Source organism: Scardinius erythrophthalmus, assembly GCF_964197995.2.
Source record: "Scardinius erythrophthalmus genome assembly, chromosome: 17".
NCBI lineage: Eukaryota > Metazoa > Chordata > Actinopteri > Cypriniformes > Leuciscidae > Scardinius > Scardinius erythrophthalmus.
The window spans coordinates 11,774,291-11,799,431 of NC_138237.1; the positions used below are offsets into that span (position 1 = coordinate 11,774,291).

The 25,141-nt window shown below is 37.6% G+C and overlaps 1 protein-coding gene across 2 annotated transcripts; it reads left to right on the plus strand.

Moving 5' to 3' along the window:
* Positions 1-11,199: 11,199 nt before the first annotated feature.
* Positions 11,200-24,935, plus strand: ell2 (elongation factor for RNA polymerase II 2). 2 transcript variants are annotated; one of them, XM_081390659.1, is made up of 12 exons: positions 11,200-11,545; positions 15,527-15,574; positions 16,779-16,900; positions 16,986-17,149; positions 18,925-19,184; positions 21,144-21,268; positions 21,408-21,474; positions 22,121-22,784; positions 23,207-23,270; positions 23,450-23,621; positions 23,754-23,798; positions 23,900-24,935. In XM_081390659.1, the coding sequence occupies exons 1-12, from the start codon at positions 11,414-11,416 to the stop codon at positions 24,014-24,016; spliced, it is 1,980 nt and encodes a 659-aa protein (XP_081246785.1). In that variant the 5' UTR covers positions 11,200-11,413; the 3' UTR covers positions 24,017-24,935. The 2 variants fall into 2 exon arrangements, with proteins under 2 accessions (XP_081246785.1, XP_081246786.1); XM_081390660.1 differs by having other exon boundaries at positions 11,254-11,545; positions 23,754-23,804; positions 23,905-24,935.
* Positions 24,936-25,141: the final 206 nt, after the last annotated feature.

Genomic DNA, 25,141 nt, shown 5'->3' on the forward strand with positions numbered 1-25,141 from the left:
CGTCCATGGTTCTTTTCTGAAATAAAACACACACTTTTCACAGGTCAAATTGATAGCTTTTATTATTTAAATACTGTTGTTTTTCTAGAGCAGGGTTTCTCAACCAGGGTTTATGGACCTAGGGTGATTAATGATGGAACTACAGGGAGTCTGTGAGACTGTGATAGAAATCCCAATGCCAAATAAAAGGTGCACTGGGAAACTTTTTCCTGTAAACATATTTTATCTGTAAACAAAATTGTACTTACAAAGATATATACTCACTCTTTTATTCTAAATTGGGTGGATGATAGAAGCATCGTGACCATTCAAAATGATAAAATTCATAATTAAAGCTAATAATTATGTATTGAAGGGGATAAGTGTTTGTCTAAAATACTGAAATTTGCTAAAATTATTAATTTATTATTATCTATTAATATTAAATTATTGTTATCTAAAACAAAAAACAAGTACTTGAAAAAATAAATGTTTGATAAACTAAATGATTAACCATTTGATATATATATAATTATATAATATATAATAACTATAATTGAGGTCATATAGGTGGTTTAGCAGACAGAAAAGTTTGGGAAACCTTGTTTTAGACTAAAAGACATCAGTAACACCTGGTTCTACTACTGAGTGTTTATAGATCAGTGTAACACTTAAGATGACAACATTAGAGAACTATCATTCGGTAAACTGTACAGTACCGAGGACATGTACCTGTGGGACACCTTGAAGCCTAAATTTCTCTGCCCTTTTTTGCACAAATGTTACCATGTACCTCTCCCCTGCTCTCTCTAGAAACATCAGCTTTATAAATTATCTCTAAATAGTTCAATTATGGTTTTAGAACTCATGGAAAAGTGATCCCAAGCAACCGAGTACGTATCAACTGGTTTTGTATTTTAAAATTCATAAAACAAAGATAAAGTTTTATTTTTCTAAGAGTTCATAGTAGTTTATGAGTACACAAAGGAATATCTATATAGAACCCTAATATATTAAATCACTATTTACCTCATAAGCCTAAATCGCAATTCCTACCTGTCTCTTATGAGTATATGTTGTTGTACCTTTAGCCTGAATGTCTCTGGACTTATTTCCAATAAACTTTATCCAGCTGTTGTGATGATGCTCTGAAAGGGATTGTCTGTGATTTGCATTTGTAAAACAGGCTTGAATGTTCCTGCTCTATTCTATTTTCGCACAACCTAGTGCAAATGTTTATCATTTTAAGTTAACTATGTTAAAGGAACACTCCACCGTTTTTTGAAATAGGGCTTATTCACCTTCTTTCCTACATTTAGATAGGTGGGCGAATGCATTTTTGTCTCAGTGCATGCATTGTTTTAGTTTGACAGGGTCGGCACTAGCTTAGCTTAGCATAATGAATGGAATCCTTTGTTGCCAGCTAGCATGTCCTGAGTAAAAGTAATATAAAAAATAAAAAAACCCACCTAATTACTTCTTGTGGCCTGCGTATTCACAACGAGTACAAATAGCGATGTAGATTAACACTAGGCGATTTCCTAGGCAGATATTGACTTATATATTAAGGACTATATTAGGGGGAAGCACAGGCGAAGCACTGCTACTTGGGCGTGATATCTCTGCGCCCAAGTAGCAGTGCTTCGCCTGTGCTTCCCCCTAATATAGTCCCAAGTCAATATCTGCATAGGAAATCGCCTAGTGTTAATCTACATCGCTATTTGTACTCGTTGTGAATAGGCAGGCCACAAGAAGTAATTAGGTGGGGTTTTTTTATATATCACTTTTACTCAGGACATGCTAGCTGGCAACAAAGGACTCTATTCATTATGCTAAGCTAAGCTAGCGCTGACCCTGTCAAACTAAAACAATGCACTGAGACAAAAATGCATTTGCCCACCTATCTAAATGTAGGAAAGAAGGTGAATAAGCCCTATTTCAAAAAACGGTGAAAGTGTTCCTTTAAGTTACCTTTTAAGTTGAATGCAAAAGTAATTCAGAAACCACAGTTCTGTTTTTATTTTTTAAAGATATAATCTGAAATTGTTGGAAATGCCAGTTTGTCAAAAAGAAATGATTTAATAAATGTTTGTCATGGTTCAGCACATAATTTTATTTTATTTTTCAGAGTGGAGGAAATTATGAATTGTACAGTAGCCTATATTTAAAAATAGCCAGGCCAGGTTTGGTGGCTTTAACTGTAGCCTGATCTTCTGATCCAAATAGAATGTGTTAAGGTGACAAAAAAAAAAAAAAAAAAAGGTGACCATTTACACACACACACCTTGTAATTTTTGGTTGGTGTTTATACCAATTTACGCTTCTGTCCAAAGTTGTTTACAAAATATATAGTTTATGTATATCAATATGAAATGACTTTTATCATAATAAACTGAACAGTAATATTGCAAGCAAATTTCTTGTATATGCATTGTGTAAGACTCACTCAATAATCATTCTTAATTTTTAAAGTTCAAATACCATGATGCATTTGTATGGATGCATGTTGGATTGCGGAAGAGCTTTTTTTCAATGACACCTCCACACATGTGGAGAAAGAGAGTAAGTACTTCATTTCCTGCTTCACTTCATTAATAATTCAAACATCTCTGGTTTGTGAGAGCTTTAACAGCTATTCCTCATGCATGTCGAAAGTAACATACCTCAATAAACCGTAAACTGGCCAATATATTCTTGCTGAAGGACATGCAACAACACATAATTGCATTAAATCAGTAAATTAGCGAGTCACAACCTGAACTGTTCTTGTGATCATAACAAAGATTAAAAATGAAACGAACACTGGCTTAATCAAGCAAGCTTTTTGTTTTTGCTTTGATGGGCTGATAGAATTGGCTTTGGTTTAATATTCCCACTGCATGTTTTAATAAAGACTTACGTGTTTGATATTTCATAAAGAAACATTGCGCCATCTTGTGACACAAAATGCACACTAAAACAGCAAAGTTCAGGGCTGGAAACGCATTATTTGGTGTCACTCATCGGGTCACCCTTTTGCCTCTGCTGACAGATGTCTGCAAATAGCATCTTTCCCTCTAGATAGCGCAACATTTATTTTTTTACAGGAATTAATTCGAGGCTGTAAGGGAGTGCGTTCAATGGAGTTTACTGTCGTTTAACATCCGGTTGTTTAACTGACGAAACGTGTTTCCGAGAAAAAAAAAAACTTTTGAGTTGTGAAAATTACGTGAAATAAGACATTTATACAGTGTGTGTCATTGTAAAGACTGTACGTAGGCCTACGTCTATCCCTCACAGCCTCATTTTCATCTGCTCATTTTCATTGACTTCCATAGTAGGAAAAAAATACCATGGAAGTCAATGGCTACCGTCAACTGTCTGGTTACCAACATTCTTAAAAAATACCTTATTTTGTGTTCAACAGAAGAAAGAAACTCATACAGGTTTGGAACAACATGAGGGTGAGTAAATTGTCAAAATTTTTGGGTGAACTCCCACTCCCAGTGTATTTCCACTGAAACAGGAAGACAGGGTGGAACCTTTACTGTCTATGGGTGGAACATATCGAACAGCTCCTCCCCCTTTTAAAAATAGCCAATTGTGTTTAATTTAAATCAGATCGGCCAGAGCCGTTGAGGTCGGTAAAGCCGCAATTTTCTCCTAATCTCTAACCGTTTCTACTCCTGATCTACTCCATATCGCTTTAAAATATAGCATTATGTGCAGAATTCTAATGGGTCCAAATTTGATACGTTTCCTGGTCTGCGCAGACTCGCACATATGTGTTATAACAGAGCCCGTCTATGGAGAGCCTTGGCACTTCCTATTAGCCCCATATTGTATCGATCTTGGTTGCAGTTCCATTAAAATTCCACTGGAGGTGATCGCGGGCGAGTGCAGACTGAATGGGAGTCTATGGGGCTAGACGGCTAAATGTGTCTCTTTCACCCGATTGCCTTTGAAAAATCTCAGATTTTATTGTAGGTTTTGCAAGTTCAACATGGGTTATAGGTCGAAAGTTGAATGAACGAGTACTTATTTCTTTTCAATTTCTTACAGGTTGAGTTGTTGTTGCCCATAACATGCTAGCATTCTGCTAATGACGTCATTGACATTTTAAAAGACTTTTTAAACCAAATAAGTGACTCTAAAAAAATCTAACACCCAGCAATGTGTAATTTCTTTGCATCTCCTTTCGAATACAACATTCAAATTACTAGACAAAAAATTATATCCTGAGAAAAGTGGATTTTGAGGGTTTTTCGCCATAGACCTCCATTCATTCTGCACTCGCCTGCGAGCGCCCCCGCATGGACAGAGACGTGTTACTGCAGCCAGTCCAGAAACCGGAAGTAAGCAGAGTGCCAATTCTCTTCCTATAGAGAGCCTAAGTCCCTCCCCTTCCGGTCGACCACCATGGGACCTTATTTCGGAAAAATATTGTATGGTAGTCAATGGCGAGAGACAACAAATATTTTGATCTCGTTTGAATTGTGCCCTGATTTACACATATGATGTTTATCAATTTAAAAGATACATTTTAAAGTCAAGGAAGTCGCAGCTTGATGTAAAACTGCTGAGGTATAAGACTGTGAAAATACGTAATTAGAAAGACTACAAACCCAGAAGGCGCGCATGCGACGTCATGCCTTTTCTCTCAATGAATGAAGCTAACTTTACTGAAGCTAACGTCTGTCATTTTTTCTATAGTCTTACCTTATAATCGTAACGCAACGCCGTCATGCCTGAGTGTTTTGAGCCAGAATACACACATACGAGCAACGGATCTTGTGACGTACATAGTGCGAGACGAGAGATGTAGTTCATTGAGCGATTTTCACATAAAACTAAACGTTACTCTTCTGTTTTATGACAAACTGCGACTTTCTTGACTTTCATAATTACCTTTTAAATTGACAAACATCATATGTGTAATTCAGGGCACAGTTCAGACGGAATAAAAAGATAAGTTATCTCTCGCCATTGACTTCCATACATATTTTTTCCGAAGTAAGGTCCCATGAGCCGGAAGTGGAGGGGCGGGACTTAGGCTCTCTATTAGACATTAAGACCTTATGTAGCCCCGCCCCTTTTTAGCGCTGCGCTCGTCTTTTGACTTCCGGTCTGTATTTTCACAGCGATCTTGCGTATTTATGAATGAACGGCTCGTTTTAAAATCTTCCCGGTATACTGACATTTGTTAAGACATCTGCTTTAAACATTACAGTCCTCATGATAACTTTCGTTAACTTTATATTAAGTAAATCCACTTAAAAAGCGAATTACTCCTGGACAGCAGCGCGACCGCAGAAACGGAAGTTAAAAGACAATATTCTAAAGATGGTGGTGCCCTCGTTTCTCTGGCGCATGAGGTCTATAGTGTCTCTGGACCAGAGCAGACTGTGTGCGCGCTGCGACAGTTCCCGTGACAATAGAGTGAAACCAGACTTCATTCGCTCCAATGGAAAAGCAAATCACCTATATAGTGCACAATGTGCCATTCATCATGTTGAAAATGTACAAACAAGTGACCGATTTCAGCTGCAGCTTCAGTGTCTATTTATAATGTAGGGGCGGGACGCTTTAGATTCTGAGCATTTGATTTGACAGAAAATCTGATGAGAAGAAGTGCAGAGTGCATTAATCCATATTGGCAGAAGTGAGAGATTAAATGGGGATTTTGTCATTGTTTTGGAGCACGCTATCTTATAGATAACAGGTTAACATATTCATACTAAGCCAAAAAAACTTCAGTTTTGATTTCATGGGGACTTTAAATTCAATAAGGCATCTAATCTGACTAAGGTCTGTTGACAGCCATTCAAAACAGCTGTGTATTCTGACTGAATATTTTTTTGTAAGCAACATATAAATCCCAAATATTTCATCATATTGCAACGTATAAATCCCAAATATTTCATCATATTGCAACGTATAAATTCCAAATAGTTGGTAAGTTAGTAAATTCCTAGTAGTTTTGCTAGCGACAATTTGGTTTTGGAGGGTAAATAATGTAAAATAGATTTACATTTTTATTTTTGTATTTTCCCCCTTCATCTGGCTTCACGCATTCTGGACCTCCTTTTTTGAATGTATGCAATTGCACTCCAAATTACATACTTTACCTTTAACAAGCTCAAAATGTGTTGCACCAAAATGTATGAAACAGGATTTGTGGAATTATACATTACATTAGCATATTGCACTTTTTAAAGATTCTGTTAAGAAACAGGTTACAATTTCGTGTCTTTTAGACTCTCTTCATTTCTCTCATTCTCTCTTGCTCCTCGCTAGAATCAACTGTCCTCCAAGAGTTTATTCTGCCCAGATTCCTTCCAAATCTGGCTGCTTTGGTCGAGAGCCAGAGAAACAGATTCCAGATTCCACCAGTCAGATGATGAGAAAGAAGCAGAGATATTTTGTGAGAGAACCAGCAGAGAGGACATAAAATAAAGAACAAGAAAAGTAGAGTTAAGAAGCTGAAAATGAAAAGAAAACATTAGGATAAAACTGATGGAACAGGTGCAAATAGAAGAGACTTGGTGGGGATGAGAAATAAGAGGGTATGAAGGGGGGATCGTGTGGATCGTCTCTCTCACTCTCTCTCTCTCACTGTAAATCTCATCTTCTGCTTTGCATTCACGAGGAAGCATTTTGCATTTTTCTGGAATCATCAGAATGTTGTGGTATTCCATCCAGCCTGAGGTGATGTGAAAGGTGTTTGGAAGTTATGAAAATGTGCTGAGATTGTCTTCACAAGATTATGCAGCTCCACAACAACAGTAGGCTATGCAGGGGAGATTATGGCCTCACACAGACATACATATAGGCTACACTGGATATTTCAATATCCTGCATGTGAACTTTCTGCAAAAATTCAAGAACGATTTTGATAGCACTTGAGGCAACTAAAACGATTACCATGCTACATGAAAGATATTTCAAATCGTGTGGAGAGGTGTGCTTTTGGACATTTCAATGAGTGAAAAATATGCATAGACTTGAGGAATGTACCACCATATTATACAGATGGGCCAGTATTTTATTTTAAAAAAGAGACCTCTGTTTTGAAACATGAGACCAGCCACGCCATCTGTGTCTGTAGGGAGATAAGGCTCAAACATTAGTGTTTTCATGTGATAAGAACCATTGCAGCTGGTGCCACTTGTATTCCCAGATGATGGTCAAACATTAACAGGGCTTGCCGTTTCAAGGCCTTTAAAACGCCGGAAATGACTGAAAAAGAACTGACAAGCGGGACAACGGCATCACCTATACTAAACTCGTCATGTCCTTCCTGAGAGACGGCCTGTTCTGACGTCGTCGCGTGGCACTTAAGTGTGCATTGTATACTCTGCGCTCTGAGTATGTTGACAAAGCAATGAATTAGTGTAAAGTGCAAATTTTTACGGTTGCTAGATGGTTTAAAAGGCGGTCACACTACACTTTTCGTTCCATTGACGTCCATTCATGCAAACGAATGCTGGAGACCGGAAACGCGTGCTCATGAGAAGTAGTATCGGATTTCGGGAATTTCGCCTGCTCAAAGTCTATTGTTTCGTCACCGATAGGCTTTCAACTAATCAAAGCAGCGCTTCTCAACTTTTTCTCAAAAAAAAAAAAAAAAAAAAAAAAGAAATTGGTTCACATGGTGCTAGATCAAAATAAATAGGCCTACCAGCTAATAGGGAACATTGGCGATTGTTCTGGCAAGGTTCTCTCAGAGTTATTAAAAAACATTCTTCCATAACTTTAACAGAACGTTCATTCAAAGTTATTTCGTTTTGGTGTTTTCAAAATGTAGCAGAAAAGCATTATTTAGGCTAGCCTATACAACGTTCATGGTATTTGTTTTTGGAAAAAGTTTTGGTTGGATATTATAACATTTTAAAATATTAGGCTACTTGTTTCAGAATGTTTAGTGAACATTCAAAAGTATCATTGCCATAAAGTTTGCAAAATTATAAAATGGAATGTTCCATTAAATTATGCACATAAAAAAAAAGAACGGGACATTTTGAATGTTCAAAAAACATCATGTTTTCATAACTTAATGGGAACGTTAGCTAAACGTTTTTAAATGGGAAAATACAACTATCATAGGCACTATATAGTGCATATCTAGGATGGCAAAATAAATGGGCTTATCGACTTTTTAAAGGAGGGGAGGGGAGGGCTTCCCGTTTGTGTTAATGGCACGGACTGCATTTCCCATCATCCAACCTTCCAGTCCTCCCTTGTCTCAACGTTATCCCGTTGTGTGTGTGCGTGCGTGTGTGTGTGTGTGTGTGTGTGTTCCAACTATTATGTAAGATAATGACTCAAAGTCAACAATACAAGTCTGTATATCATCTGCTAATGAGCTTAAGTATCATCTCTTACCCGTTTATGAATTGTTCCTCACGTAGCCTACATATGCAAATTTGAGTTTTAACTTTGTTCTGGTCATCGTGTCCGTCCAAGCCGGAGCATGGCAGTTAAAGGTCATGTGTCCGGTGTCCAATCAAATTATTTGACATTTTCCAGTTGCATGCCAGACTTATATGCACTAAATTGATTTTTGTAAAAAAATAAATTAAAATAAAAAAGATATAAAAAGAAAGGTTTCATTTCATCTTTGACGTCATCTAAATGGACCATTTGAGATTAAACTACTTTTCTAAAAGAATGACCTTCTGGTTCATGTGTTACTGATGTGTTTCCAGTGGGTGGAATTTGCTTTAATGCACTTGCAGTGAAACTCAATGAGATGACTATGGCATGCTTACACATAGGCCAAAAATGATTTTAAAACAGAGTTTTATATTGAAAATTCATTTATGTAATCTTTTTGTTATTGTTTTTTTTTTTATTAAATATTGACACTGTTTGTTCATACTTTCACAACAGCATTGGCATTATATTGTACTATGTTTATCCATTTTTCCTACCCCTTTAAGGCCAGGTGGGTTTCTCTCACATTTCTTGGTCTCTGTGGACACAGGCATGTGTCTCAGTTCCACATGGAGTACTAATGCCAAAAGATCCACAATCTAACTCTGTAATCTAATGCAGGCAGATAGTAAGCAGAACATGCTGAGGTGACTGCACATAGACTCACACCCATTTGAACAATGCTAAATTCCTTGAGGAAGATAGTATATTAAGTTTGCGCTTACAAAGCTTAATGGACTTTTAATTATGTTTAATTTAATCAACTTTGTCTCAGATGTTTCATGTAAAATTTATTTGGAGAAATAAAAACAGATAAAATGACACTGTTGACATATGTTTGGAAACTATTATCCGAGAAGAAGAAGTCTCTGTTTGCTCTTGTGTAACTTCATAGTCTTGACTTAAAGTTGAAGCTTTACTAATGGTTTCTCTTATTAATCAAAGGCGACCAAATTAATTGCTTCAGTCCTGCCTGTTCTCTATTGTGTTCCAGAATGGCACGAGGGTTTATGAAAAAGCAGTCCAGACATGCAAGATTCAACAATGACAACAATGTGTCAACAATGCCTTGGAAATGTAATCAGATGCATTGACTTTAATGTCCTTGAATGTTTCCACTCTTCAGTCATTGTGACACTGATGCATCAGCATGATGAGAAACTAATTAACACCCTCTTAATTAATACTCATTCTCTGTTCAGCTAAAAAATCACTTTAAGAATATCCCATACAAACACAACTTATATAATCCCATTAGCATTCTGGACCAGCATGCATTGCAGGGCTGATTTTAAAACACTAAATAAACTAGTTTTTAATCAAGGGTGTGGCAGGCTTTTTTTTATGCAGGTCTAATCTCAAGGATTCACAGTGGCTTCCCTTCACCCAACCTAAAACTACTGCACCACACCAAAACACTCTTGCATAATCACTCCATCCCAGAGTGTGACTCTGTAAGACACAGCAGGTGTGCATGCTGGGGGGAAATAGCCAGAAGCTGCCAAACAAGTTTTACGACGAGGCTGGCTCACGAATAACCTTCTCAGCGGACACTTTGGCCAAATCCAGTCTAGATGATCTACCTTCAGAATTAGTTCATTAAAATACCTGTTCAGGCTTGGTTTGTTTGCTGAATAATGCTGAATTTGAATAATGTAGTAGTTTGTCACACCTACTTGTAAAAACATTTCTGGAAACTTGTTCCTTGTTCAACTTGTTCCTGCAAATTACTGTAAATGGCTGCAGTCTCTTACTACTTACACTGAGACATGTCCAATAACACACCTGCAGGCTGGACCCAACCCGCCAAATTGTTTCACATGTAGTGTTTTCAGGAATACCATGGTAAAAACAGGGAGCGGAAAGTATGACAGCTGGCAAACCAAATCTGACTCCAATCTTAGCAGCGGTGGAGAAAACACACCTTTTCACCAAAGTAAAGCTGGACACTATAATTACTGTAGTTAGTTTGTTTTTGTGTTTGATAATCCTTTAAATTACAGCAAGGGCGCAGAAGAAAAAGCAAGCAAATTAAAAAATAATCATTTGTCATTCAACTCATTACAGAATATTCATTGTAAGATTTAAATTCACTTCAAAAAAGTTCTGAAAATAAAATGTTAATTATTAATTGCCATGACTGATTTTGAAACTGAATTTGGAATCGCATTCTAGGACACTACTCATACTACGTTTACCATATCTTTCTATGGCAGAAATAGTAAGAGTAGTATGCTAGTATGCGGTTCCGAATTCAGCAATGGTTTACTAGCGCTACTGTTAATCAGCCAACTGGACATGGATATTGACCCATAATTAATCTCAAAATAGCTAAATTTCAACAGATTAACTGGTCTACAAATAATTAGGACATTTCAAGATATGCTATTTTTAAAATGTTTTTATTTATCAAATAACAAGCACAGAGGAAATAAGCATAAACGTATGCAAATTTAATGACACCAAATTAAAATATCTGGATTTAAATGACAATTATTACATTTTTATATAATACATTACTGCCATACTTAATTAATACTTAATAAAAACTGAAAATGTTGATTGTTAATTGACAAGGCTGATTTTGAAACTGACACAAGGTTAACTACCAATCAGCCAACCGGGCATGCTTAATGACCCATAATTAAACTCAAAATGTCCAGATATCAGCAGATTAATTAATCTATCAATAATTGAAGCATTTCAAGAATTTGTATATTTTTAATGTATTTTATTTATCAAATTTAAAAAAAAAAGCATGGTGGAAATAACAAGCATAAATCTGATCATCATACAAATACTGGGATACTTGTGGAACAGGATAAGAAGCATAGGGGGAAAAAAAATTTGCAAAGTAACACACATAGAGAGAAAAGACCCAACTAGTCTCCTATCTTTCTAACAGTTAGGCTATAGAGCAGAAAGGAACTTACTTTTGCAAAGGTCCCTCCCTCTGTGTCCGCATTAGAGAGAGAGTTTGCACGTATGTCAGAGGGACTATGGTGGAGGGCTGGTGAAGATGATGGCAGCTCTCTGCGAGGATGGCACATATGGACTCAGTTGTGGTCGCAAGAGCGACAGAATATCAGTTTTACATGTCAAACTGACAGAATCAGCCTTTAAAGCGCTAGAAAATTACCAAAACTGTAAGGTGAGTGCTGGAAAACTTACAGTTTTATAGAGAGAAAAGAGCAGCGAGAGCTTGCTCGCCCACAAAAAGCCTTAGTGTCAAATAATTATGTTTTATTTATCTCTAAACAATAGAACATCTCTTAAAAGTTGATAAATGGTTTCAGTTGGCTGATGTCCTGGCAGAATTGATTGGAAAAAAAATTTTATTAAAGAAAAAAGACTCTAGGAAGTGAGCATTATGCCAACACACCATTACCTGCTATGAACTCTGCATGTAATTTGAACACTTAAAAACCACATGTAATAAATTTTTATACATTTATGAAGTCTGAGTGATTGCTAGAGCTTATATAAACTGGATAAAACGATGATGTTGTGTAGGTTGTATGTTTTATTGTGTTTTATCCTCGAAATATGAGCTACAATGCTAACGGTTAGATAAAACTTTCTGTACAAACGAATAACGTCGAATCAGCTGTCTGTCATTTCGACATCTTGATCATTTTAGTTAGTTTACAGACTCGTTAAAGTAAATATTTCGTGTTACATACGAAAAAGTCTTTGGGTTTGACGAAAATTGAAGTTTGGTGAGCTAGCTGATAGCATGGCTAATGTTTCTAGCTGGCAGTCCTCCAACAATGATTAAGTTCACAAATGTGGCGATATTTTTGTAATTTGTTTTATATTCATGACTCTTAGTCCAAATAAACATGGTTTAGAGACACAATGAAACCAAATGAGATCTAAGTTTGTCTAATTAACGTCTAAATATTGTTGCTGAGCTAGCTAGTTAGCTTGGAAGAGTTATACACACCTGAGGAGTTTGATTTATTAAGATACTTTGTCGTTTTATACCATAACCGTCGTTTATCATGTGCTAGGCATCCATATCTATCTTAAAAAACACAGTATATAATTCATTATTCATCAGAAAGGAGTCTTTTTGCTTTTGATGTGTGGCATGTGACAAAGTGGGGAAACCCATTTAGCTTGTACATTTTTAATGGTGCACAAATTATCTTTCATGTAATTTTGATAAACTTTTCTTAACTAGTCATGACCACAAACGATGTGTATGATTCTTTCCATCTGGGTCATTTCAAGTGAGTACAAACCGTGAGTAAGATGTGTAAAACTGTAATGAATAGGCCTATGTCACTAAGATTAGGAAATTGATAAAAACAAAAAAGACCTTCTGGACATTTCTATCATTTCAAAAGCCTGAAAGAGTTTCTACTGGCTTACTAGGAGAAATCAGGCAGCTTCAATGAAGAGCTGCATTGTCTGGATTTTTTTAAAGCTCTACACTGCTCAAAGTGCTTACGAGGCAGTGTTTGACTTAAAGCTACAGCTGGCCCGTTGTAAAAAAGAAGGGGAAAAAAAACTGTGCACCGGGTTCATAGAGAAGGTTCGTTCAATCCTGAAAGGCCAAATCCAGCTAAACTTTTAGGCCCAAGATTTGCTTTAGGTTGTGAATGATTGGACATTCACCCAATGCATCTGATCCAGGCCACCTATAAAGTTAGTCAACCCATATAGTTTGGAATTCCTCTCAAAAGAGTTAAGTTGAACCTTGAAGCTTGTTTGGGACTAAAATTAGCTTCATAATCCATCAAGTTCCTGGCTGCTTTAGACTGGCACTGTTTCTGTTTGTCTTTGTTGATTAGGACTTGCAGTTTGGTTGATACTCAAAATGTTACAACACACCCTTGGAGAGGCCAGCTGAATGAGGCTTAAAGGGATAGTTCACCCAAAAATGAAAATTCTGTCATCATTTACTCGCCCTCAAGTTGTTCCAAACCTGTATGAAATTCTTTCTTCTGTTGAACACAAAAGAAGATATTTTGAAGAATGTCGGTAACCAGACAGTTGTGCGGCACCATTGACTTCCAAAGTATTTTGTTTCCATACTATGGAAGTCAATGGTGCGCATAAACTGTTTGGTTACCGACATTATTCAAAATACCTTTATATATATATTTATATACATATATATATCTCATACAGGTTTGAAACAACTTGAGGGTGAGTAAATAATGATAGAATTTTCATGTTTGGGTGAACTAGCCTATCCCTTTAAGCTCAGAGCTCACCAAAACACGCATACCATTCCTTTTGATTTAATCTAGCACTATTGTAGTGTTTATTAATATTTTGAATTAGCATTTTTTATATAGATCTTCTGTTTGTTTTTTTACTTTAATTTTAGTTTGTTTCAGAATGACATTTAATTTTTTAATATTTGCATTCATCTCTAATTAATTCTTATTTTAGTTTTAGTACTATTAGTACTTATTTTTCTCAGTCGCCAAGGCAACATTTCAATATTCATGTAACTTATGTTTAAGACTTTCATCTAATATTTATATTGTTACTATTTCAGTCAACAAAAGTGATTTATATCATTACATATTTTAGTTTTCAAGCAAAGTACTTGCTGTTCAGTTGACAATATCTAACGTGTTCGAAAAATGCTATGACGAAATATTAAAGGGCTGCAGAAGGTTGCATAACAATGTTGTTGTGTATGAAGTGTGAGTTAGTGTAAAGAATGCACTGTAGTGATCATATCATGCAGGGCTTAGCGTCCTCCTATATTAATCAGATAATAGTTAGGGATTACTTTAGTTCATCCGTACCATACCTGCTCTAGCTTTGGCGTAATACTGCAAAATAGACAGAATGCTTAATGTACTTTGTGTCTTCAGCTAGCTTGATTCACTGACCAGAATTTGGCATTTATTTACAGTGTCTTGGCACATGTTGTCATGTTCCAGCTCTGTTTGTCTTTCGCTACCGTTTTTAGCTGAGCTCTTGGTTAATCATTATTCGTCTCTCGGCAATGGGACAAGACAGTCGGGGCAAAGACAGGGAATGCGTGAACCTCAGTGATGATCCTGGAGCCGTGCCTTATCTCTTTAACGGCCCTAAATGTTGATAATAGATCTCAAGTTGCAAAAGCATGTCTATATTTATTTTTAATGTTTGATTTACTAAGGAAGCTGTTTTAACTGCATTGCCTGTGTCTGTCACTTGTGGATTAGGGTGGTTTTGCTGCAAAATTTATGTTGGACATCAAGTTGCGAAACTTGGGACTTGACGAAGCACCAAAAAGTTGTTAAAGTCAGATATTGAAATGTATTAAAATAACACTGGACCGCATAGCCCAGAAATATGCAAATGTATGTCATGGATGAATTTTACTATCTTAATTATGCACGATTATATGGACAGTGGTGTTTTATTATTTGCATTTAGCATTGTGTCCGTGACCCTGACTCAACACAGACAGATGTGCAACCCTGTTTTAAGAGTTGAGAACCACTGGTTTAGGTTTCCAAATCATCAGAGTGTTTAATCGCACTTCTTGGTACTTCTGTGTAATGTGATCTGATCTAGTCTGTGTGCAAGTGTGTTTTGGGTGGGGGGGGTGGGTGCTTGTGAAACTTATCTGGTTAAACAAGCTTATACAGATGGAGGAGGCTTTGGGAAGTATTTGAATATATCTAAAGGTGTGTGGTTGCTGGGAAGTAAAGAGTTTGGTCTATGCACGTGCATCTGTTCCTTTAACAATTGAATGAATTCTGCACAGAATGTACTCTAAACATGGTAGGTACTATAAAATAAAATCACACCTGTTCCAGTGGAATTGAAAGTTCAAGTCAAGTCCGTTGCATTGAGGGATATGGTATTTTTTGCAGTGTGGTCTAGTCATAAACTGCCAATTTTAACAGATGTAGTAGGTCTTGCTGGTAACCTATGCATGCAGAAAATGCACATACTGTAACTGTGCAAAGTATAAATACATGCTGCAGAAATAATATGAAAAGTATGCTGTGTTGAGCATAGTTGCATTAATCTCGCTGCAATTCATAGTTTTTCTTAAATTAGCAGATACCCATTCGGTCACTTGTATTTGAATGTTTTTGCTAGATTAACTTTTTAAAGGCAGGTTTCATTTATGAATTTGTTGACATTTGAATATTCTCATCTTTTCCAGAATGCACCATCCCCACAGGCGACGATACGTTTTCAGGGTCTTCATGGGGTAAGTTGACTTTCCATTGCCTGTGGAATAGACCCAATTGATAAGAGTTTTACAGCGTCTGAATGAGTATCATCACTGGCTGAAGGGTGTGAGTTACTCATCAAAGCGCCCTTGTGGACTCTTTATAGAGAGCCCTGAGCCTTCTGTGCTTTAATTGGGAGGTATCTCACTTTTACACTTTGAAAGCACCCGTTTAACCTCTGACCCTGCGCACCACGCTGTAGTTTACTTCAGACGCTGTGTGACTATAAATACTGGGTCGGCGAGTAAGGTTCTGGTTTTACGCCCATGGATACTCTCTCTAAATACATAGTCTACTTAACTAGTGTCTGTGCTGCAGTCTGACTGTTGTGTCACAATGAGTCTGTTCTAAAACTGCCTTGCTATCTCGGTAGCTGTCGTCTTAGGCAAGATCCATCAACAGTGATGGATCCTCATAGGTGAATAATTTATAACGCTCTACATGGGTGCCAGTTTTTTTAACTGTCAGTCAAGCACATCGCAAATAGTGCTCTTCATGAGAAATGGTCAAAAGACTTGACTCATGCTGACTGTTGATCCCAATAGTTTGGCATTTGCATGTTGCTATGCTAATAACCCTAAACCCAGAAAATAAATATATGAAATTACTAGGTGATTGGCAGTGTTGTTTTAGTATTGTTTATATATTATTGTAGTATTTGTTAATATTTAGAATTTTTATATTTTCATTTTAGTTTACGTCTCAGTAATTCTGTTATGGTGGTTATGTGCTTTTGTAATTTTTTTTAAATACATTTTTGTTTATTTCTATTTAGCTTCAATTTATTTTCATTTTAGTGCCTCAACTTAAACTTTTTATCTCAGTTAGTTAGGCAACAGTTCTAATTTGTTAGTAATCAGAGAGGACTATTTTTATCAATAGTTATCAGTATTGAGTGAAATAAAAGCATTTATTACTGTAATTTCTCTCAACTCTGCCATCTGCCATATTGTCATTGTGGGATTGCAATGCAATGCTACCCTAAAACTTGTCCAAAACTAGGTACAAGGCAGCATAATGACTGCTTTTTGAAACAGCCAAAAAATAAAAACCTAAGATGCCTTAAATTACTGTCTAGGTAGTAATCTAATATTAGTTGTAGATTTTTTTTTTACATTTTTTTTTTTTATGATGATTGCCCCTATTAGCATTCAAATAAACTTTTTATCTCCACCCCTTCAGCGCATTAAAATCCCAACGACAGATGCTTCCGATGGCTCTCAAAACTTCGACTTTTATCTGTCCAACTTCGGCAAAGACAATCCTCAAGGAAGCTTTGAGTGTATCCACCAGTACATATCTAGGTAAGGGTAGAGTGAATTTCTTGTCAAAAACCACTGCTCATTTTGCTGTTGTTTCTCATTTTTAAATACTCTTTGTGCCTGTTAGCTCTGGGGTCCCCAATCTGTCCTCCTTGGGAACGATTCAAGACAAAATGACAGTATGTGCCACCAATGACTCCTACCAGGTGACCAAAGAGCGCGTGACCAAAGCAGAGGAGGATAAAGGCAAAAACAGCACCAAATTCATCAAACCCGGAGGACCGTTCAGAGGTTTGATATTAATCCAGTGCATTTTAACTCCTGTAACATGCACACACCAACACATTCTGGTCAAGTAGATAAGGGGAGTACCCAGTATTACATTAATTAGTTAAAAATGACCCTATGTTAACAATTGAACATGTAAAAAGCCCATAAAGGGGCTTTTTTTTAAATCTCTGTCCAGTTAATTTAGCATTTCAAGCATTTCCATTTAATTTCGGGCTAGTTTCAGTCAAGATGTTTCTGTTTCAACGAATCTTTCTACACAGGATGCGGTTTTCTTTTCGGTTTCTGTTTTCATTTCCATTCGTGTAGTACAATGTTACATGAGTTTGCTAATTTTTTTAGATTGGAATGGATTTAAAAAAATAATAATTTTGTGATCTCCCATCATGCAGATCTCCTCATTTTTCACATAGACCTCTAACATTTGCCCAGTTCAGTTGTCCCTGAGCACGTAACCATGTGCGTTAAACCAATTGGGAGCTTTAGAGGGAGTGATGTATGGATTAGGGTCAAGAGAAAAAGCAAGTAAAAGTTCATCCTATTTATCTGACGTGGCTAAGTCGTGGTGCACCCATATCTCTGAGATTACCAGTGTGTCCCAGTGTTTATTGTGAAGTGACTGAATCTTTCAAATCTTATATGGTTCTTGTCACCTGCAAAGACACCTGCTTAGGTTGTTAAATGAAAACAGCCGTTCTTGCGTTTTAAAAACTCTAGAGACCCACTTTATCTCCTGTTTTAGGTAAAAAGGTATCACAATTTAGAAAAAAGGAGAACCCTTGAGGTTTTTTAGAGTGTCTTTAACTAACACTCAAATGCAGCTCATTATATTTCACCCCTTCTAGACACAACCTGTCTCTCAGCACCTGTTCAGCTGTCACTCCCCTCTGGGAGCCCCCGATCTCCGCACCACAGCTGGCAAAACTGGAAAAGTTAGTTTCACTCCCCTCCCTCGGCACTGAGCCGCAGGGGAGGAGCGATCGGGTGCGTGTGCATTTTTCACAGCAAAAGGAAGTGCAAAAAAAGGAAGGCTTTGCAGCAGCTGGTGCTCAGGAAGCCTAGTCACACTCTTTTGTTTGTGTGGGTAATCTGAGAGTCACAAGCAAGAGTTCAAAATTGTGCAGAATTGCTGTATTATCCTAAATTGAAAAGATCTTCCCTTCCTTGATTCCTCCCAGTCTTCTGTACACTGTTACATGTGTGACGGCCAAAGCTTATTATCCACTGACGCAAGGGTTTCACCTGACTGGCAGGAGGTGAGACAGCGAAAGTTTGTATCTTGATGTCGTCTAGTCATCGGCACATGTTCGGGCAAACCAAGGGAGAGTCTGTAAGAGAGAGTCGGTTAGCGATGGTTAAAGAGTCGCTACCCTAAATCTTTTAAATAACTTTTGAGGAATTTCAGAATTGAGGAAACTTTTCTGAGGCACATGTAGGTACTTCAGTATTGTTTGGAGCGCCACATTTTTAGAATGCCATGCGCGAGACGCTGCGACGGTTAAAGACGTCAGTGTATTGCATTTTTACATAGAAAAACAATGGAAAAGTAGAGCATTGGAATGGAAAAAACTTGTTCTGTGTAAATGGCCCCTTAGACAGTATTACCCACCAATGGAAATTATATACCATCTTTAGCACTAATCCTACATATATCCACATATAATATACCAGTGCCAGTAAAGTGCTAAGAGACTTTCACAGAATTTCTTAGAATAAATTTCACTGTTTTAACTACTTCTCTGATTGGCCGTCTCTCTGTGAATGTTTTTTTTGCATAGACAAAAAAATCCAGCATCGAAAACCGGCCCCCTCAGCCCCCGACCCGGTTCCAGAGAGGAAGCAGACCACTCCCCTCAACCCAGCCAACACCATCCGCAAGTGCCTTACCAACAACCCCGTATCACAACGTCCGTACCGGGACCGTGTCATTCACCTCCTGGCCCTGCGCTCCTACAAGAAGCTAGAGGTGCTCGCCAGACTCCAAAGAGACGGCGTCAGCCAGAAAGACCGCAACTCTATGGGCACAACACTACACCAGGTGAGAGTGAGATTGTGGAGTGGAATCAGTTTAGGTCTCAGGATTTAAGCAAAAAGTTAAGATCAATCGACAGCTGGCTTAATGTTAATTCACCACGCAATTAAGTTTAAGATGTTTTTTGATGTTTTTGTAAGATACCTCACCGAGGCTGCATTTATATGATTAAAATACAGTAATACTGTGAAATATTATTAGTTTAAAATAAGTCTTTAATATATTTGAATGTAATTTATATCTGTCATGGCAAATCTGAATTTTCAGTATCATTTCTCCAGTCTTCAGTGTCACATGATCCTTCAGAAATCAGTCTTATATGCTGATTTGCTGCTCAGTAAAACATTTATCAATGTTGAAAACAGTTTAATATTGCGTAAACATGATTTTTTTTTTTCAGGATTAATTAATGAATAGAAAGTTCAAAAGACCAGTAGTTATTTAAATGTTTTATTTTTTAAATAACTTAATATGTCTTTACTGTCACTTTTGATCAATTTAATGCATCTTTACTGCATAAAAGTATTAATTGTTTAAACTTTTGAATGGTAGTGTACCTTTTCTGTGTAAAGGTAAATCACATTTTTGACACATTCTTAAAATTTTGCTATGCCTAAAACCTTAAAACGACTGAAAAGAGAGTTTAAACTAAAGCTTTTTTACAAAATAAGCTCCACATTTCTGCTTTAAATCTTCAAATTGTCTCCATTCACTTCCATTGTAAGTGCCTCACTGCAACCTCATTTTTTTGAAAGGAAACGGGAGATGACTCAAAATAAATTAATCAACATTATGCTGAAAGTGCTGTTGATTTACATTTAACTTGTGTTCAATCCGCATATTCTTTAATATGTTTAAAGAGCAAGATGACAGACTCGAAAGGCATTAATGGCACTTAACTTGCTGTGCAAGTTCTGTGAATGCAGCTTGAGGACTGTCATAATCATTCATATTAGTTCAGGATAGGTGACAGAGACTTGAAGCATAGATAGCATCAAATCACAGCTGTGATCTAGCTGGCTACTGACTCGCGGCACTTTTGCAGAAACACAGTGTCACGTAATGCAAGTCACCATTTAACTGCCCAAACACAAAGACTTGCATTCACCACAGCTGAATGTATAGCACGTGGGAGATTAGGCAACCATAAATTAACCTTATTAGTGTAATTATGCACATGCATGCTTACTCAAACAGCTCACATGCTGAAGAGACCTGCATAGTTCATTTCAGTTGATCCAAGGTCATGCTGTTGACAGACATCATATTTGAATGGCTTTTGTCATCAAAAGGGGTAGAAGGAGCAATTTCGGTTCTCCCCAGTAGTTTCAAAGGAGAAATATCATGGTTTTCATCCTTTTCTATCAAGTATAGAAGGAATTTGAATAGGGAAGTATGAAAACAGCTTCTCTCCTTCTTTGGAAATTAAGGAAGGACTGAGAATCTGAAACGGTCCCCTCGTTGGGTTGTAATGTAAGAAGTAACACTATATCCCTTTGCCTAACTGTCCATTTGCATTACTATTTATAGTGTGTGTGTGTATCTGTCGCTCTTAAGTATGCCGACTTAACAAGGATGCAAAATGTTCATTCTCCTGCCTATCAAATGTGTATAAGTAGTTAGTTGCTAAAAAGAAAAAAAAGAAAAATGCAAAAATTGATAAAACCGTATTGGTCATTTACATTTTTACATTAAAGAGAATTTTCTAGATTTTTACAGTTTTAAGACGAGCTAGGTTATTACTTTATTCAATGTTTGTTCAAAATTCAAGCTTGCCTTAGCAAGCACCACTAATTAAATGAAATAAATTAAACTTAAAACCTATTTTAAGACCCAAATTGATTGTCTTTTTTTATTTATTTTATCCATTTAAAAAATATTAAAACTGGTCCTTTAAAAAAAAATCTATGTCCTGTATTTTGATCAAAGAAAAAGCAATTAACACTATATTTTCCATTCCTATAGGTGGCCAATCTTAACCCTAAGGATAACTCGTATTCGCTTAAAGACTTTATCTTCCGTGAGGTCCAGAGGGACTGGCCGGGCTATACGGAGGATGAACGGGTTCAGGTTGACAGGATCCTGGCACGGTAAGATTTGCGGGTCACATGCAATTAAAAGAAGAATGACTTTGTAATTGAGCATGAATCATTTTTGAGAGCCAGTACAGGAGATCTAAAGAGTATTTTGCAAAGCTTGAATTAGTTTGATTTTGTCCCCCTCCAACAGTAAATTGGGCTTGAATTCAGAGTCCGTCTCATCCAGCAGTCCAACCAAAGAGCCAACATCCCCACTGGTATGACGCATACATAAACATTTTAATTTTGATACTCTTCATATATATAAATTATTTATATATACATATACACAGACACACACACACACATGTATGTGTATATTCAATCATGACAACTGTCAAAATAGTTTTAGCTTGTTGTTGGAATATGGCAATGTTAATGTATTTGGTCTTGGAGGACTAAATCTGCTATGCTGCTGCTGAGCAAACTTAGACTTGCTACTGCTAATAGATACAGGGACATATCTGTTAGCACCCTATGCTAATAGATATGCTGCTGCTGCATGAATAGACGTACATAAATCCCATAGCAGATCTAGACAGGTGGAACTGGGGGAGGTGGAGGGTTTCAGAGGATCTGATAATGTGCTACACTGAACCAGACTATTTAAATATTAAGCAAGCAACCAAATTGGCTGCAGGATCAGCAGAGCTTGATTGGATGTAAAGGACCTATCAGCCTGTGCCCTCTGGAGTTTAATGACTGAAAAAAAAAAAAAAATTACATAAACAATATATACTTTATTTTGTATTAATATTTTTACATAAGATTTTTTTTTTTTTAGCTTCATACAAAAATAGTCACTAATTGCATTTCCATGAAATTTCCAGAAACAAGAATCATGTTTTGTTCCTTGCTCTTCAGAAACAGCAACCTGAGGCCGACTTCATCGATCCTCTGATGTCTAAGAAGCCTCGAATCTCCCATCTCAGTAACCGAGGACCCCCCTCCTCGTCTGGTCGTCATTCTTCGGAAACTGGGGACAAAAAACCTGCACCCACGGCCGCCTGCCCTGGACCCGCTTTTCACCCTCCCCCTGTCACAGGCTCTAGTTCAAATTCCCCCAGCACGCCGGAGGGCCGGGGGTCTCAGGATCTGCCCCTGGACCAGAGCTCGATATGTGGGAACTCCTCGGGCTACGCGCCCCGCAACCACACGCCTAGCCCTCCCAGCCAGCCGGTTTCCACGACCTCCCCCTCATCCTTCTCCACCTGTACTGTCTCGACAACCACCATCACCTCCACCACTACCACCAGCAGCGGCCTCCACGTTTCCTCTGCCGCGTCTCCTACGGCCAGCCGTGACGGCAATGGCAGCAAAAAGCCCAAGAAGGCCAAGAAGCACAAAGATAAAGAGAAGAAGCGAGAAGGAGAACGAGAGATGGATAAGGAAAAGGATCGGAAGAGGGATAGAGCGCATCGCAAGGAGGATCACTGTGACAAGGAAGCACAGCCCAGAAAGAAACACCGGAGTGAGGCAGAACATAAACACATTCCTGCCAACATCAGCCACGAATCGGACAAAGAAGGTTTGTTTTGTGGCACTTCATGTGGCATTCGCATTAATGATTAATTGATCATTGGTCATTGGTTGAACAAGTCACTGAATTAATAAATCATTGAATCAAATAGCAGCAAGATCTGAATCAAAGTCGACAGAAAACCTGCAATGCAACCAATGTTTGTTAACCGTACCACTAAGTCGAATAACAGCCAAATTTCAAAGATCCAAAAATGATTAGCTGCATGCCAGGAATTGTGAATTAAAAATGTAAGCATATTGTCAGACCTGATTGATAGCTTTATGCTACATTTGGCTTAGAAACATGAACTTTAGTTCACAACATCATATAGGTTATTCTGTTCCTAAAGACCCAAAGATCATGTGTTACGTGTTCTTGTGAAATGGCAGATTTTCATGTTTGTACATGACTGGTGTGTCTCTTTACAGCTGGCAAAGACAAGCCTGTCAAAAGCACTGAAATGCCAATCCCAACGAAGCCTGATTACATAATGTGAGTGAACTTTGACTACTTTGTAGTGCATGTTTCTGCATAGTGGAAGTGAACTTTGACTCCTTTATATTGCGTTTCCGCATAAACCCTCTGCATTTACTTCAATGGACAAACTATATATAAGAAATGAACAAAATGCCTATCTAGAGTCTCATTGTGTTTTTGTTGTTTTATTCCAGTAAGTACACTGCAGTGATATCTATGGATCAGAGGCAGCATTATAAGGATGACTTCAATGCTGAATATGATGAGTATCGTATCCTTCATGCCCGTGTTGAGAGCGTTACGCGTCGTTTTACAAAACTGGACAACCGGTGTAGGCGGCTTGCTCCAGGAACTAAAGAGTACCAGGTAAAAGAACAAGACTTGTTTGTTTTGCTTTAATGTACTTTACTGTGTGACACTTTCTTTATATGAAGAACTATGATTTATGTTTACATTTATTTGTATTGCATGCAATAAGTGTCTGTCTTTTCCTTCCAGGAAGTACATGAACAGGTGCTGCAAGAATACAAAAAAATTAAACAAGTAAGTGTAACTGAGCATGTCTTGCCCATCTGGGTCCTTTGGTAAACAAACATACTGTCAAATCAAATGAAAATGGTATATTGACACACTTTGTTTTACAGCATAGCCCAAACTACTATGAAGAAAAACAGCGCTGTGAGTACCTGCACAACAAACTGGCCCACATCAAAAGGCTGATCGCTGACTTCGACCAGCGGAGGGCGCAGTCCTGGCTGTAGGGCACGGGACCAAGCAAACACCTCGGCCAATCAGAGCGCTCCTCAGCCGGAGTACCATCTTGTGTGGGGGAGTGTGGGGATCAAACAGCTCCTTATTTATTCTATTTACAGATTCCCCACTCGCCGATTTCCCATACCTGGCCGCCTTCATCACTCTTTTTCTTATTTTCTTCCCTGTTCATCCTTTCCCATACCTTTTATTCTTCATTCTCTTTCTTTTTGAAGGACTTTTTGAAAGAAAAAAAGGACAAAGAAAAATTCAACATGTTTGAACGCAAAAAGAAAAGTTACGCAACGCAAAACCGTGGGCCTTACGACGCATATTTCTTGAAGCCTTTTGCACAGGGGTGATCGAGCCAGTATGTGAAAAGTGGCCATAGAAGAGGGTGTTTCCAAGAGCCTTGAGACTTCCTTTCTCCCTGTGGCCCTGTTTTTTTTTTTGTTTTTTTTTTTGAACAGCATCAGTATTCACGCCCACAGTGCAAATGATGCCTTACGGTATTAATACAGACACATAACAGTGTGGCATCAGTGAGACTTACAAGCACCCGGGGCAGTGGGGAGAAGTTATGACCTGGTCACAGGTCCACCGCACATTCATGGAAGGTGTGGAGTGAGTGAGTGAGTGAGTGTGTGTGTGTGAGTGAGAGAGAGAGAGAGAGAGAGTGTGACAAATATTCAGTGTTTTTGTTCATTCTTGGGAAAGATTGTGGGTCAGAAAATACAGGAAGAGAGAGGCTCGGGGAGGAGGGTTGGATATAGACTAAAAGAGGAAAAAAAAAACGGAAAACAAAAATCCCCAAAAAAGCTGCTATATATATATATTTTTTTTTTTTCCTCCTTTGAACAGCCAGAGCATTCGGGATCAACCTGGCTCATGTTACATGTTCTTAATTTGGGCCTGCTCTGTTTAAGAAAATGATCGAACCATCTTAATGGCAAAGGTGCTACTGATTTATAAGGAAATGCATCGAGCAGAGGCAGACCTGTATATCCATTTCAAATGTATTCATTAATTATTGCAAGTCGCAGAGTTATTTATGAAATATGAATAGCAATATATATTATGTTTTTGTTTTTTTGAATTAAAAGGAATTGCTGGAATTTTGAGTATTAAAAAGAAAC